Source organism: Gossypium raimondii, chromosome 6, assembly GCF_025698545.1.
Source record: "Gossypium raimondii isolate GPD5lz chromosome 6, ASM2569854v1, whole genome shotgun sequence".
Classification (NCBI taxonomy): Eukaryota; Viridiplantae; Streptophyta; class Magnoliopsida; order Malvales; family Malvaceae; genus Gossypium; species Gossypium raimondii.
The window spans coordinates 12,378,346-12,390,433 of NC_068570.1; the positions used below are offsets into that span (position 1 = coordinate 12,378,346).

Genomic DNA, 12,088 nt, shown 5'->3' on the forward strand with positions numbered 1-12,088 from the left:
GCTTTTATAATTTTGATTTTATTTGAATAATTTTATGAATTTTAAATTATTATTTTATGTGTATAAGACAAATAATGTGATATCAAAATAAAGTACATATAAATTATCATACGGGATGTCAAATTAATATTTTAACTAACATTTCCGTTAAAAATAATAATCACCTCTTTTTAATACATTAATTATCAAAGTTAACTTAGGAAAAAATAACTATGAATAGACAAAAGATTTTCAGGTTGAGGGAAAATTCAAAACCAAAGAAACCGATGAAGTCCAAAATTTCAGTTTGGTTATTTTAAAATTTGACTTATATAGTCAATTAATTGTGTCAGGTCTTTTAGGTGATTACCGGTATATTCGATTTTTAATATAAAAATCACACTTACAAATTCATACAAAAGGAAATATGGTAAAAAGTTTTCTTTGGGAATTTTATGGGCAACAAACTGATAATGATGATGATGTTCAAATCCCCAATGGACTCCTACGAATCTGTGATTTTATGATTTCATAATTGCAGAGAACAGATTTGCTAGACTAGATAGCAGAAAATTTTCTCAGAATTTAAATAAGAATCTAAGTTATACAATGCAATTTTTCAAATATAAATTGCTCCCTCGTTAACATGGTAAATATGGCTGGAAATAGGACAATGTGAGAGGAAGACAGTCGGATGCCCCTTGAAATTTGAAACAAGATCCTGTACTCTCCCATCCATTGAATACACAAAACTTTCCAACGCCACAATTACCCCCACATGCACAAACACGGCCAATAAACTCGAGCTACAATGCTGTCAATCCAAGCCCCTAATGTCGACCTTAACAAGGGTTCAAATGTGGCTATGGATTAGAGGACCTCCAAATCCTTCCATCATTGTATCCTCTGAAATATCTACTATTTATCCAATGGCAGTTCAAATCTAAGCACACTTAAGCTTCAATGGCGATAACAGTTTCTTCATCATTAGTTTCAATTGGAACTGGTTCTTCTGAAGTATTCTCATCCGAGATATCTATTTGTCGTTCCTTCTTGCTCTCAGCATCAAGTAGCTTTTCTCTAAGTTTCATCACAAGTTCTTCAAGAGCACTTCCATTATCAGCCAAAAACCTTCTGAAGGCTTCCTTGCCATGGAGTTTCCTGTCGTTGAAACTGTAGAATGCACCAGACCTTGTAACAAGTTTGTGTTTCGTTGCCAAATCTATGATCTCCCCTTCCCGGGATATTCCCTTGCCAAACTCAAGCTCAAATTCAGCATTCTTAAATGGAGGGGCAAGCTTGTTCTTCACAACCTTCACAAGAACTTGACTTCCAATAGTCTACAGATTAGACATTTCAAAAACACAATGAGACATATAACATATGCAAGAGTGAGATTTGCTGGATTGCAGATAAAGCTACATGTTTAACTTGCTTGGGAATGTAAGAGACAGTTCAAAGGAAAATTTAACAAGTTGCTCAAGAGAATTTCAACCAAACTAAGAGTAAATAAACAAACCATTTATATGCGTTTACCCACTACACATAAATCCAACCAACAAACTGAATAGGAAAGAAAGGGTGCGAGTTTGATACCTCTTCTCCTTTCTTGACAAGCCCTGTTCTCCTTATATTTAGACGCACTGAAGCATAAAACTTCAAGGCATTACCACCGCAGGTAACTTCGGTTGGCCCACCAAATCCAAATGTCGAAAGTTTTGACCTCACCTGATATGTTTAAATAGTTAGTATGTACTAAAAAAATATTACAAGCTACATTTAATTAGCGGTAACAATTTAGCTAGGAAATATTGCATCAATCAAACAGCCAACTAATTAGTGGTTAGAATTATTAATAAAGCCTTTAAATGGGGCAAAATTCAAAAAGTTGACCGAAGGGCAAAACTCACAATGTACACAGAGTCAGAGACTACAACATTAATCAAACAAACTCAAAGAAAGAACTTTAACAATTGCATGGCCACCTAAAGCTTTAGAGGACTATGTTGCTAATATGGAGCTCATCATCAAAACTCATCAAGGAGATAATCGGGAATCAAACTTAAACCTGATTTATTAAAATCAATATGGTTTGAGACAATGATAAGGAATGGCATATTTTACGAAGAGCTTGGCTCATCAGTCTAGCCTGCATTGCCATATGAGCATCACCCATCTCGCCATCAAGCTCGCCTTTAGGCACAAGGGCAGCTACCTGAGAAGAAAATTAAGCTATTATTAGGAGCTCACTGTAAATAGATATGATAAACAGCAGTATCACACAGATAAAATTATAGAATTTGAATCCTTCAAGGATGAGAACCCAATATTCTTGGCACACAAACAATAATTTCAAAAGCCCTCCCTCAAATTTGCATCATAGCACAACCTAATTACTTAAGCAGTCCAAGGGAAGATGCAGACAAGGAAAACAAAGCATATTTCATAAGTCACAAACATGGCAGAAGCACATTCTACCAACTATCAGCAGTATTTATCACACCAAACTCCATAAAGGAAAAGAAATGAATCTAGGAACACCTTACGCTGTCAACAACTACAACATCAACTGATCCACTACGAATAAGGGTGTCCACAAGACTGAGAGCTTGTTCTCCACAATCTGGTTGCGAAAGGAGCAAATTCTCAGTGTACACCCCAATTGTCTCAGCCAGGGCAGGATCAAGAGCATGCTCAGCATCAACAAAAGCACAATAACCTGCATTTGAATATTATAGCCATATGTAAGCATTCAACAGAAAGATAACAGAAACAACCTCAACAGCATAGAAGATAGCCACAACAAAATCTGGTGCACCCTCCAAATGCAATCATTTCATAAATAGATTTAACATTATACGCTGCATACAAAACCTTTATAATAGTTCAGATGCCTTATTATAATAATCTTCCAAATGTCAGAAATCTAGAATTAGCAACCACCTTTACATAGAATGGATTTCATAACGAGTGAGCATAATCAATCATAAATCACACAGTACTAAGCTAAAATACATTCAGTGACCTCCTTGCTTTTGTGCTTCAGCAATTACATGTAAAGCAAGTGTTGTTTTCCCAGAAGCCTCTGGTCCAAATATCTCTATCACACGGCCCTGTAAAATTCCAAGAGAGATGTATAAGGAACTAAAAAGCATCACAAGCAGCAATTACTTAGTAGCAGACTAGCAGCATAAAGGATAAAAGAACTGAAACAAGAATTTCAGAGTACCTTTGGAAGGCCACCGATTCCAAGTGCTATGTCCAGAGCAAAAGAACCAGTGGAAACTACTGGAACATTTCGAGGAGACATAGCACGACCAAGCCACATGATAGATCCTTTTCCAAAAGAACTCGTAATCTGATCCAAGGCAAGTTTTAGAGCTAAATCTTTCTTGAGCATATTCTCATCGCACGAATCACTTGAATCTGACTTGGATTTCCTTCTACCTTCAATAGGACACAAACAAAGAAAAAGTATCAGATTTCATTTACTCAAAAAAAACAGAGTATTAGATTTCACTTTTTAACTCCAATGAATCCAGTTCAAGAAAAATAGCCAAAGAACTCCATCTTTTAAATGGCATGAATTTATAATTTTTATTGTTGGATAAAAGATGACACTACATTAAGCACTGCGCTTTACAGTACAGCTGACTTGTTTCAATTAAAAATCATTATAGAATTCAAACATTTATTAATCTAATAAAAATCCCATGACAAAGCACTCTTCTACAATCACATTCAGATGATTACCTGAATTAAAATTCTACTCAAAAACCAAAACGTGATTTAAAACATAGAAATAGAATACCAGATACCCAAATAACAATATTTGAGTACCGACATTCAAATTGAAGCTTTTCAATGGAATTTCAGTTACCTTTAGAAGAAAAGTTACACAGCTGAGAAGATGACCTTAACACCCCTCCCCTACAAACCTGCAAAAAGGAAAAAAGAGAACAGTTGATTCACGGCTTCATATATTTTTTTTTTTCTACTGTTCCTAAACTACCATTTTTTTATATAAAAAAATGAACATAGTGCAAGACAATCAGATTAAACATGAGAAAAACAAAGGATATGAAGTTATGGAAGAAAATAAAGAAAAGGGTAAGGTTTTTAAAACCTGTGGAGCGAAGAGAGAACGTTTAAGAGATGAAACATTTCGAAGAAAGGTGGCCATAGCATGCAAGGGAAAGGAGCTTGGTTTAGAAGTATAAGATGTGGGAAAAGAAGAACAAACTAGTTGTGATTAGATGTTACTTAATACCATGGATTAAAAAGGGAGGAAAGAAATGGAAAGACAAACAGACAGACACTGAGCTCTGCTGCTGTGGATCTGAGATGTTAGGGTTTGAGTTTCCCTCCTTTTTGAGATTTGCACTACAGTGGTTAGGTACCCACCACGGGCGGGGGGGTGGGAGCCTGCTGGGCCTCCAGGGAATTTTAATCAAATTTGGTGTTCCTATTATATTATATTATATTTTGTTGTATTATATTCCGTTTGATATATTTTAATCATTTTATCATTAATATCGTTAAAAAACGGTTAATTAATGAGATTTTTTTCTATGAAGTTGAGCTGGATTTTTTTAAAAATAACAAAAATAATGACATATAAATATGAACAAAGGCATAATACTTAAAACAGTGAAATAAATCTAATTTTTTCAAACAAAATCTACAGTAATCGTAGAAAGGGCTGCGACAGATGTTTTATTTTGTATTATTTTTGCAGCCATAATTTTTTGAAGTTGCAAGAACATTAGAAATAAAATTGAAGATCCATGGAAATACCATGCGACCATAATTGCTGCCGTCCAACCACAAGCCATGCGCAACAGAACTTGGTATATAAAAGGTATATAAAAAATAACTTTAATCAGACTGGCCATTAAATAATTGATAACAAGCTATCACAAGAACTTAAAGAGTTTCTGGAAACATTAAACATTAAAACAAAATCCCAAAACATCTTAGAGTACCATTACCAGACCATCCTACCAAACCAACAGACCAAAAAGGATAAAACGACTGTAGAAACCAATCATACTCATAGCAATAACATAAAACTGTAGAAATAAATAACCACCAAAACTGCAAACCCTCCCTTTCTCCCGCTTCTTCCAATCAAAATCTTATAAACCACACTCAACGGCAGCAATTAATTTCTACTGCTGCTTGCATTCCGGAGGCCTCTCACCTTGCTGCCCATCCCCTACTGCTTTACCACTCTTCTGCGATACACAACGAACATAATTAAGAATAAATTTTCAATAGAAGGGCCAAAAGAGAGACCTAAATGATATGGAATTGGTGTACCTTATGAGCAGACTGCAGCACATTTTCAAGCAATATGCAAGAAACAAAAGAAATATTAGCATCACTTCAGATTTTGAACAAACAATTGAGCACACATTATAACACACCCTAAAATTAGCATCTCATACCTTCTTTTTGGTCTTACTTCCTTCGTCAGCATCCTCATCGTCAGCATCCTCATCCTCATCCTCTTCCTCATCATCCTCTTCCTCCTCCTCATCATCATCATCGTCATCTTCTTCATCGTCATCTATATCAAGCTCATCTCCCTGGATAGCTTCTCCTGTAAACCATGACACAGCATGTGGAATAATCTTGTCTCGAATTGTTGATCTGCAAAAAGAAACAGATAGCATAAAATAAGTAGGTATTTCAAATACATGTAACAATGATTAATGACGTCTCACTCAATGACTAGAGTAAGAAGAAAAGAGAACACACCCGATGTCATAATCTTGTTCCATTTGATTTTGTAGCTCCTCAGCCTGTGCAAGAAAGTAAAAACAATTGGAATAGCAGAAGAAATGTAATCAATCATCCATGTTTATATAGATCTGGTGAGGTTGGGCTTACAGTATCTTCATCAATGTCTTCATCATCCTCAGGAACTTGAGGAGGATTGAAGAAGTTGAAGAAACTTTCACACTCCTCTGTTTTAGTGATTGGCTTGGCATTCTTTGAACCCTTCTTAGGCTTCTTTTTAAGAAGCTTTTGCGTTAAGCATTTTCCAGGATACCATTCAATTTCAGTCCTACAAATTAGGTGCAAAGAAGTTTTAGTTAAAAGAAGTAAGAACCTCCAGTAATCTGGACATATTTAACAATCCAATAGGGAATTCTCTAAAAGGATAGGTAATAGTATTTACCCAATTGCTTTCTCAAGAATAGGTTCATCTTCATCAATCATGAGATATGTCTTTGTCAGCACAGTATTCTTGAAATAAGGATTGGTGTCAAAGTAAAACTCAAGCTTGAATCCTTTGGGTTCCTCTACCCTGTACCACTTAATATCCTTGAGATACTTGAGAGCTCCTTCATCACGCTCAGTGATCTGGTTCCAAACACAAAGGATGTAGAGATAAGCTTAACCATTTCCAACCAAAAAAACAAAAAGAGTTATAAAAATAATAGTAATTGGATACTCACCTCATCAGAGAGCACTTCATTATTTTTCATTGCAGTAAGCCAAAAATCAGGCACCCCTTTCTCTGCATAAAGCATAATTTTATAAACATCGTCCACAGAAAGAAAGGTGCATATGGGAAAAGAAATGACTCAATAAGATCATACCTTCAGCATCCTTTTCCTCTCCTTGGTCCTTGGCAGCTTCATTTGCTGTTCCTTCAGCATCAGCAAGGCCATTCACAATATCATATCGCTACAAAAATAAGGTAATAAGTCAGCTGAATGGCGACAGTAACTGATTAGCCAATAACTAAAGCAAAATTGAAAATGCAAACCTTAGCATACAAGGGTTGATATAGTTTTTGATATTTAGCTTCAAGTGCTGCCCTCTCCTCAAAAAACTTAGCCTCCAATTCATCATGTTGGCTCTGTTAAAAAAAATAGGGATCAAAAATGGCATTCCCCTTCCAACCACTTTGCAGCTAAAATAAATAAAAGTTAGATTACAACAATCTAAATCAATCTAGATGGGAACGGAAAGTAGCTGCATAGCAAGAACAATGAACTTTCTACCCTACCAAAAGTAAATCCAATAAAAATGTGCATAGATGATCTTAGAAATTCAACACATTAACAACCCCATACATCCAATATACTCCAGTTTCTTAACCATAATAGAGTAGACCCCGCTACAAAAACAACTAAACCATCAGTGATATCAGAATAAAACTTAACAGAGTATCGAAAAAGCTTAGGGAGAAAGAGCATGCCTGGATCTCCCTAAGAACCTCGACACGCTTCCTGACAATCGGTGATAGACTCTCCAGCACATCGGAGTGATCCCCAGCAAGACTTTGAAGTTTATTCTGCAAACCAAAATATCAAAAAACAAAAAAAAAATAATGAAAAAAATAACAAAAAGAAAACCAAAAACAATTATGGGTGTCACCAAAACCAAAAACAATTATGGGTGTCACCCACCTTGAGAGCGTTAACGAGACCAGCTCGTGCTTCGGCGTTAAGAGCTGCAACCAAAAATAGAAACTGAGAGAAGCGATAAGAGTGAAGCGATAGTATTGTAGATAAAGAAGAGAAAAATATCAATACCATCGCCAAGACCGGACATGTTGAAGTTAACTCCTTCGTTGCTCATTGACGATATTATTTCTAAGAGAAGAAAAAAAATGAAATAAGGTTGATTTCCAGAGGAAAAGGAGAATCTAAAACCCTAGATTCGAGAAATTGGGAACAAGAATAGGGTTTGAGTGACAGAGGCGTGTCGCTTAACAATCCTCACCCTTTAGCTTACGAAAACCTAAAATCCCCGACCCTAGTTTTTATCGCGTAAGCAAAGCACTTTTTATTTTTCACTTGTTTTTTTTTCGTTTCCTTGATGGCTGTAAATAGGGCTCGCACCGCTTTTGATTTTGTTTAAAATGGCAAGTAAATCCCAGCCTTATCATGGTTACCCAAAAGTTCATTTCATATCCATAAAGGGAGATTTTAAAATTTTATTGATTAAATATTTTTTCAAAATATTGTATTTCTATTAATATTTTTTTTATTTTTATACTTGAAAATTAACCTTTAACTCATTTTTAATATATTTATTCAATTTCAATTAAGTTTTTTACTTGTTTTGAGTTCCATTAACAAAATCCGTTAATAATTTCTTCAATTGAGTTGACGTCATTCTTATGCTAAATTTAATAAAAACTCAGTAGGTATAAAAGAAAGTAATGACGCGATAATTTAAGATAGGTCTAGTTTATGACGTAATTATTTATTATTTTATAAAATTACTCTATTTTTAAAATTTAGTTGACGGTTATTCATGTCGTTAAGATTAATGATAGATTTAGTAAGTAAATAAAAATAATAATTAGGTTTAAGTTATAGCGTTGTAATTTAGGATAAATCTAAATTATGGTGCCAATATTTATTGTTTTATAATAATTACTATATCTCTATAATTTAGTTGACGTCATTCGTCATGTCAAGCTCAATAATAGAATTAGTAAGTAAAATGGAGTTAATGTTTAGATTTAAACAATAATACTATTTTTTTTAAATTTATGTTTAATAATTTCTTCAATTGAATTGACGCTATTTATTATGTTAAGCATAAAGAAAGATCTAGTAAGTGTAAATAAAAGTGATGTTTAGATTCAAGTCATAACGCTATAATTTAGGATAGGTCTAAATTATGGCGCTAATATTCATTATTTTATAATAATTACTATATCTCTATAATCTAGTTAACGTCATTGGTCATGTTAAGCCCGATGATAGATTTAGTAAATAAAATGGAATTAATGTTTAGATTTAAACAATAATATTTAAAAAATTATGTTTAATAATTTCGCAATTGAGTTGATGTCATTCATAATGTTAAGCTTAAAAAGATTTAGTAAGTGTAAATAAACGGAATATGTAGATTCAAGTTAGAACGCTATAATTTAGGATAAGTCTAAATTATGGTGCCAATATTCATTATTTTATCATAATTATTATTTCTTTATAATTTAGTTGACGTCATTGGTCATGTTAAGCTCAATGATAGATTTAGTAAGTAAAAATGGAACTACTGTTTAGATTTAAACAATAATATTATTTTATAAAATTTATGTTTAATCATCTCTACAATTGAGTAAACGTCATTCATGATATTAAACTTAAAAAGATTTAGTAAGTGTAAATAAACGTAATATATATTTAGATTTAAGTTATAACACTATAATTTAGGTTAGGTCTAAATTATGGCACCAATATTCATTATTTATGATAATTACTATATCTTTATAATAAACTTGACGTCATTTGTCGTATTAAGCTCAATGATATATTTAGTAAGTAAAAATGAAATTAATGTTCGATTTAAACAATAATATATTTTTAAAATTTATGTTTAATAATTTCTACAATTGAGTTGACGTGATTCATGATGTAAAGCTTAAAGAAAGAATCAATAAGTATAAATGAAAGTAATGTTTAGATTTAAGCAATAACGCAATAATTTAGGATATGTCTAATTTATGATGTAATTATTTATTATTTTATAAATTTACTATATTTTTAAAATTTAGTTGACGGTTATTCGTGACGTTAAGATTAATGATAGATTTAGTAAGTAAAAATGAAATTAATGTTTAGATTTAAACAATAATATTATTCTTTTAAAATTTATGCTTAATAATTTCTACAATTGAGTTACGCAATTCTTGATGTTAAGCTTAAAGAAAGATTTTAATAAGGGTAAATAAACAAAATATTTAGATTTAAGTTATAACACTATAATTTAGGATAGGTCTACATTATGGCGTCAATATTCACTATTTTATAATAATTACAATATTTCTAAAATTTAATTTTTTAATTAAATCGATGTCATTGAGATGTTATGCTCAATGAAAGGCTTAGTAAGCATAAATGAAATTGATGTTCAAAATTAAGCAAAATCGCTATAATATTTTTAAAAAAATTAGTAACTTTTTCCATTGAGTTAATGTCCTTTGTGATGTTAAACTCAATGAAAAACATAATAAATATAAATGAGATTGAAGTTTGGAGGAAATTTAAGATAAATCTTTCAATTGAATTCACGTCATTCATTATGTTAAGCTCTATTAAAGGTTTAATAAATATAAATGGAATGTAATTGAAGTTTAGATTTAAATATAATGCGACAATTTAGAATAAGTCTAGATTATAACACATCCAACTATAAAATACATAAATTTAGAAAAACTTTTATACGGATGAAAATACTTTTATTGATCATTATACTATTAACTTAACATTAGAATAATATTTTAAGAAAAATATTTTGTTAATTTTGTATTCCTATCAAATTACACCCTAAAAAGTAGCCGTTACTCTCCATTCTTTTATTAAATTGTCATTAAAATAATACTTTATTGTTTAATTTTAAATATTAAAAAATTAATCTTTGTATACATATTAAATTATATTTCTAAATTTAAATTATTTAATTTTGAATTACACTTCAATATTATAAAACTAATGCTTACCACCATAAAGTAGCTAAGCATCATTAAAGAAAAACAAATAAGTTTTTTATGGTTGTAATATTATTTTACAGGGTTGTTATTTCTCTTTTAAAATGACTTTTTCCAGCTATTTGGAAAGTATCCTTACCATATTACCAAAAACTTACACAATTACTTGCCAACCGTTTATTACTTTTCCCTAATTTCTAAACTTTAAAGATGACAGTGTGCAAAAAGTCAAGTTCATCTTATTATAGAAAAATCTACTAGATATACTTGCCACCAGATTTGCCATATATAAGTATCAGATTTCTATGGAAACTAAAAATATTATACCACTCCAAACTCTTCAAGTAGAATTTCTAATTAACCTTCACTAATTCTACTTTCAACATTAAATTCACAGCCCCACTAATCATATGTTTTTCTTTAATCAAGATAACCATTGTGATTTCTTTTCTCATATACTCCTTTTCGTAATTAGGGTATAGTGATACTTTTCGAAGAGGTAAAAGATTAAACATGAACTTCCGACCATACAATTAAAGGATTATGTGAGCAATCATCATATCGCATTTTTACAATCAATGAGATTACTTTCATTTATACAAAATTTTTACAATTTTAACGTATTTGGAACTGTGTTTTTGGATAAATATTATTTTAGAAAGAAAATTTTAATATTAAAATTTGATAAGTTAATTACAATCGCAAAATGTATTATTAAAACCAGAGACGAATTTAGGGGGTTGGCAGGGCCTAGCCCCCCTAAAATGAAAAATTACTATTTAAGCTCTTTAAAATTTTTAAAATTTTAAATTAATGAAGGTAAAAATACACTTTGACCCTTAAAATCATAAAAATTTAATTTAATCCTTTAAAATTATAAAGATATAGAGTATAAAAATTAAAATTTCATTCGCCCTCTAAACAATTGTTCTAGCTTCACCTGATAAAACAAAATAAAAAAATTTATACAAGATAATTCTTATTAAATTTAGGGTAAATTATACCAAATATTACTGAATTTTAGTTAAATTTTACACTGAATTTTTATAAAATGCTACTAACGTTATAACGTGCATATGACTTGATACGTTAAATGTGCCTGTTTAAAAAATTATTTATTTTCTTTTTTATTGCTTTTTTCCCCTTATTTTTTCCTCTCTTGTCCCTTTCTTCTTCATCCCAGCAAACCGTAGCCGCCACCAATTCTACCACCGCCAGTGTCTTCTCCGTACACCAAACTTGCCAATGGATCTCCCAAGCCTGTCCCTTAATTCTGATAAGCCCAACCTCAACCCTTAATCCCATCAAAATGAAGAGAAAAGGATTGACTTCAGAGTATGAAGACAACCCAGAGGAAGAAGGTTTATAACTAATGCATGGGATTCTATGTGCTTTTTATTTTTTTATTGCAGACTTTGTAATTTGTTTTTTGTTACTGCTAGGGGAAGAAACATGGAAGCATTATGCAACCCATTTTTAAGGTTCTTTTTTTTGGTAAATGAAGCGAAAACACGAACGTAAAAAACCAACCACATCCGAATTAGCTTAGTAGTTGTCCTCCCCGCTTTGTCTTCACACATATTTGCAGCATCTCAGCTGGTGCTTCTAAAAATACTTTTAAACCCAAAGCTTTATTCGTTGCAA

The 12,088-nt window shown here is 31.8% G+C and overlaps 2 protein-coding genes across 4 annotated transcripts; both read right to left on the minus strand.

Moving 5' to 3' along the window:
* Positions 1–542: 542 nt before the first annotated feature.
* LOC105772915 (DNA repair protein recA homolog 3, mitochondrial) lies at positions 543–4,892 on the minus strand. 3 transcript variants are annotated; one of them, XM_052632400.1, is made up of 8 exons: positions 4,777–4,892; positions 3,860–3,917; positions 3,209–3,426; positions 3,005–3,092; positions 2,526–2,698; positions 2,048–2,194; positions 1,576–1,707; positions 543–1,319 (listed from the first exon to the last, which is right to left on the minus strand). In XM_052632400.1, the coding sequence occupies exons 1-8, from the start codon at positions 4,777–4,779 to the stop codon at positions 933–935; spliced, it is 1,206 nt and encodes a 401-aa protein (XP_052488360.1). In that variant the 5' UTR covers positions 4,780–4,892; the 3' UTR covers positions 543–932. The 3 variants fall into 3 exon arrangements, with proteins under 3 accessions (XP_052488360.1, XP_052488358.1, XP_052488359.1); XM_052632398.1 differs by lacking the exon at positions 4,777–4,892 and adding an exon at positions 4,106–4,402; XM_052632399.1 differs by lacking the exon at positions 4,777–4,892 and adding an exon at positions 4,250–4,388.
* LOC105772916 (nucleosome assembly protein 1;2) lies at positions 4,846–7,794 on the minus strand. Its single transcript, XM_012594414.2, has 12 exons — positions 7,533–7,794; positions 7,407–7,450; positions 7,196–7,291; positions 6,761–6,853; positions 6,591–6,678; positions 6,447–6,508; positions 6,167–6,351; positions 5,875–6,052; positions 5,743–5,786; positions 5,430–5,634; positions 5,302–5,313; positions 4,846–5,216 (listed from the first exon to the last, which is right to left on the minus strand). The coding sequence occupies exons 1-12, from the start codon at positions 7,576–7,578 to the stop codon at positions 5,151–5,153; spliced, it is 1,119 nt and encodes a 372-aa protein (XP_012449868.1). The 5' UTR covers positions 7,579–7,794; the 3' UTR covers positions 4,846–5,150.
* Positions 7,795–12,088: the final 4,294 nt, after the last annotated feature.

What these genes read in the sequence shown, in the direction of transcription:
- LOC105772915 (XM_052632398.1), bottom strand. Translation starts at nt 4,162, where the DNA reads ATGGCCACCTTTCTTCGAAATGTTTCATCTCTTAAACGTTCTCTCTTC. An exon ending in GTTCTCTCTTCGCTCCACAG is followed by an intron (nt 3,918 to 4,105) that starts GTTTTAAAAACC and finishes TCCTTTTTGCAG; the next exon opens with GTTTGTAGGGGAGGGGTGTT. An exon ending in ATGTTGTAGTTGTTGACAGC is followed by an intron (nt 2,195 to 2,525) that starts GTAAGGTGTTCC and finishes TTTTCTTCTCAG; the next exon opens with GTAGCTGCCCTTGTGCCTAA.
- LOC105772916 (XM_012594414.2), bottom strand. Translation starts at nt 7,578, where the DNA reads ATGAGCAACGAAGGAGTTAACTTCAACATGTCCGGTCTTGGCGATG. An exon ending in ATCAACCCTTGTATGCTAAG is followed by an intron (nt 6,679 to 6,760) that starts GTTTGCATTTTC and finishes TTATTTTTGTAG; the next exon opens with CGATATGATATTGTGAATGG. An exon ending in ATGAAGTGCTCTCTGATGAG is followed by an intron (nt 6,352 to 6,446) that starts GTGAGTATCCAA and finishes GTTTGGAACCAG; the next exon opens with ATCACTGAGCGTGATGAAGG.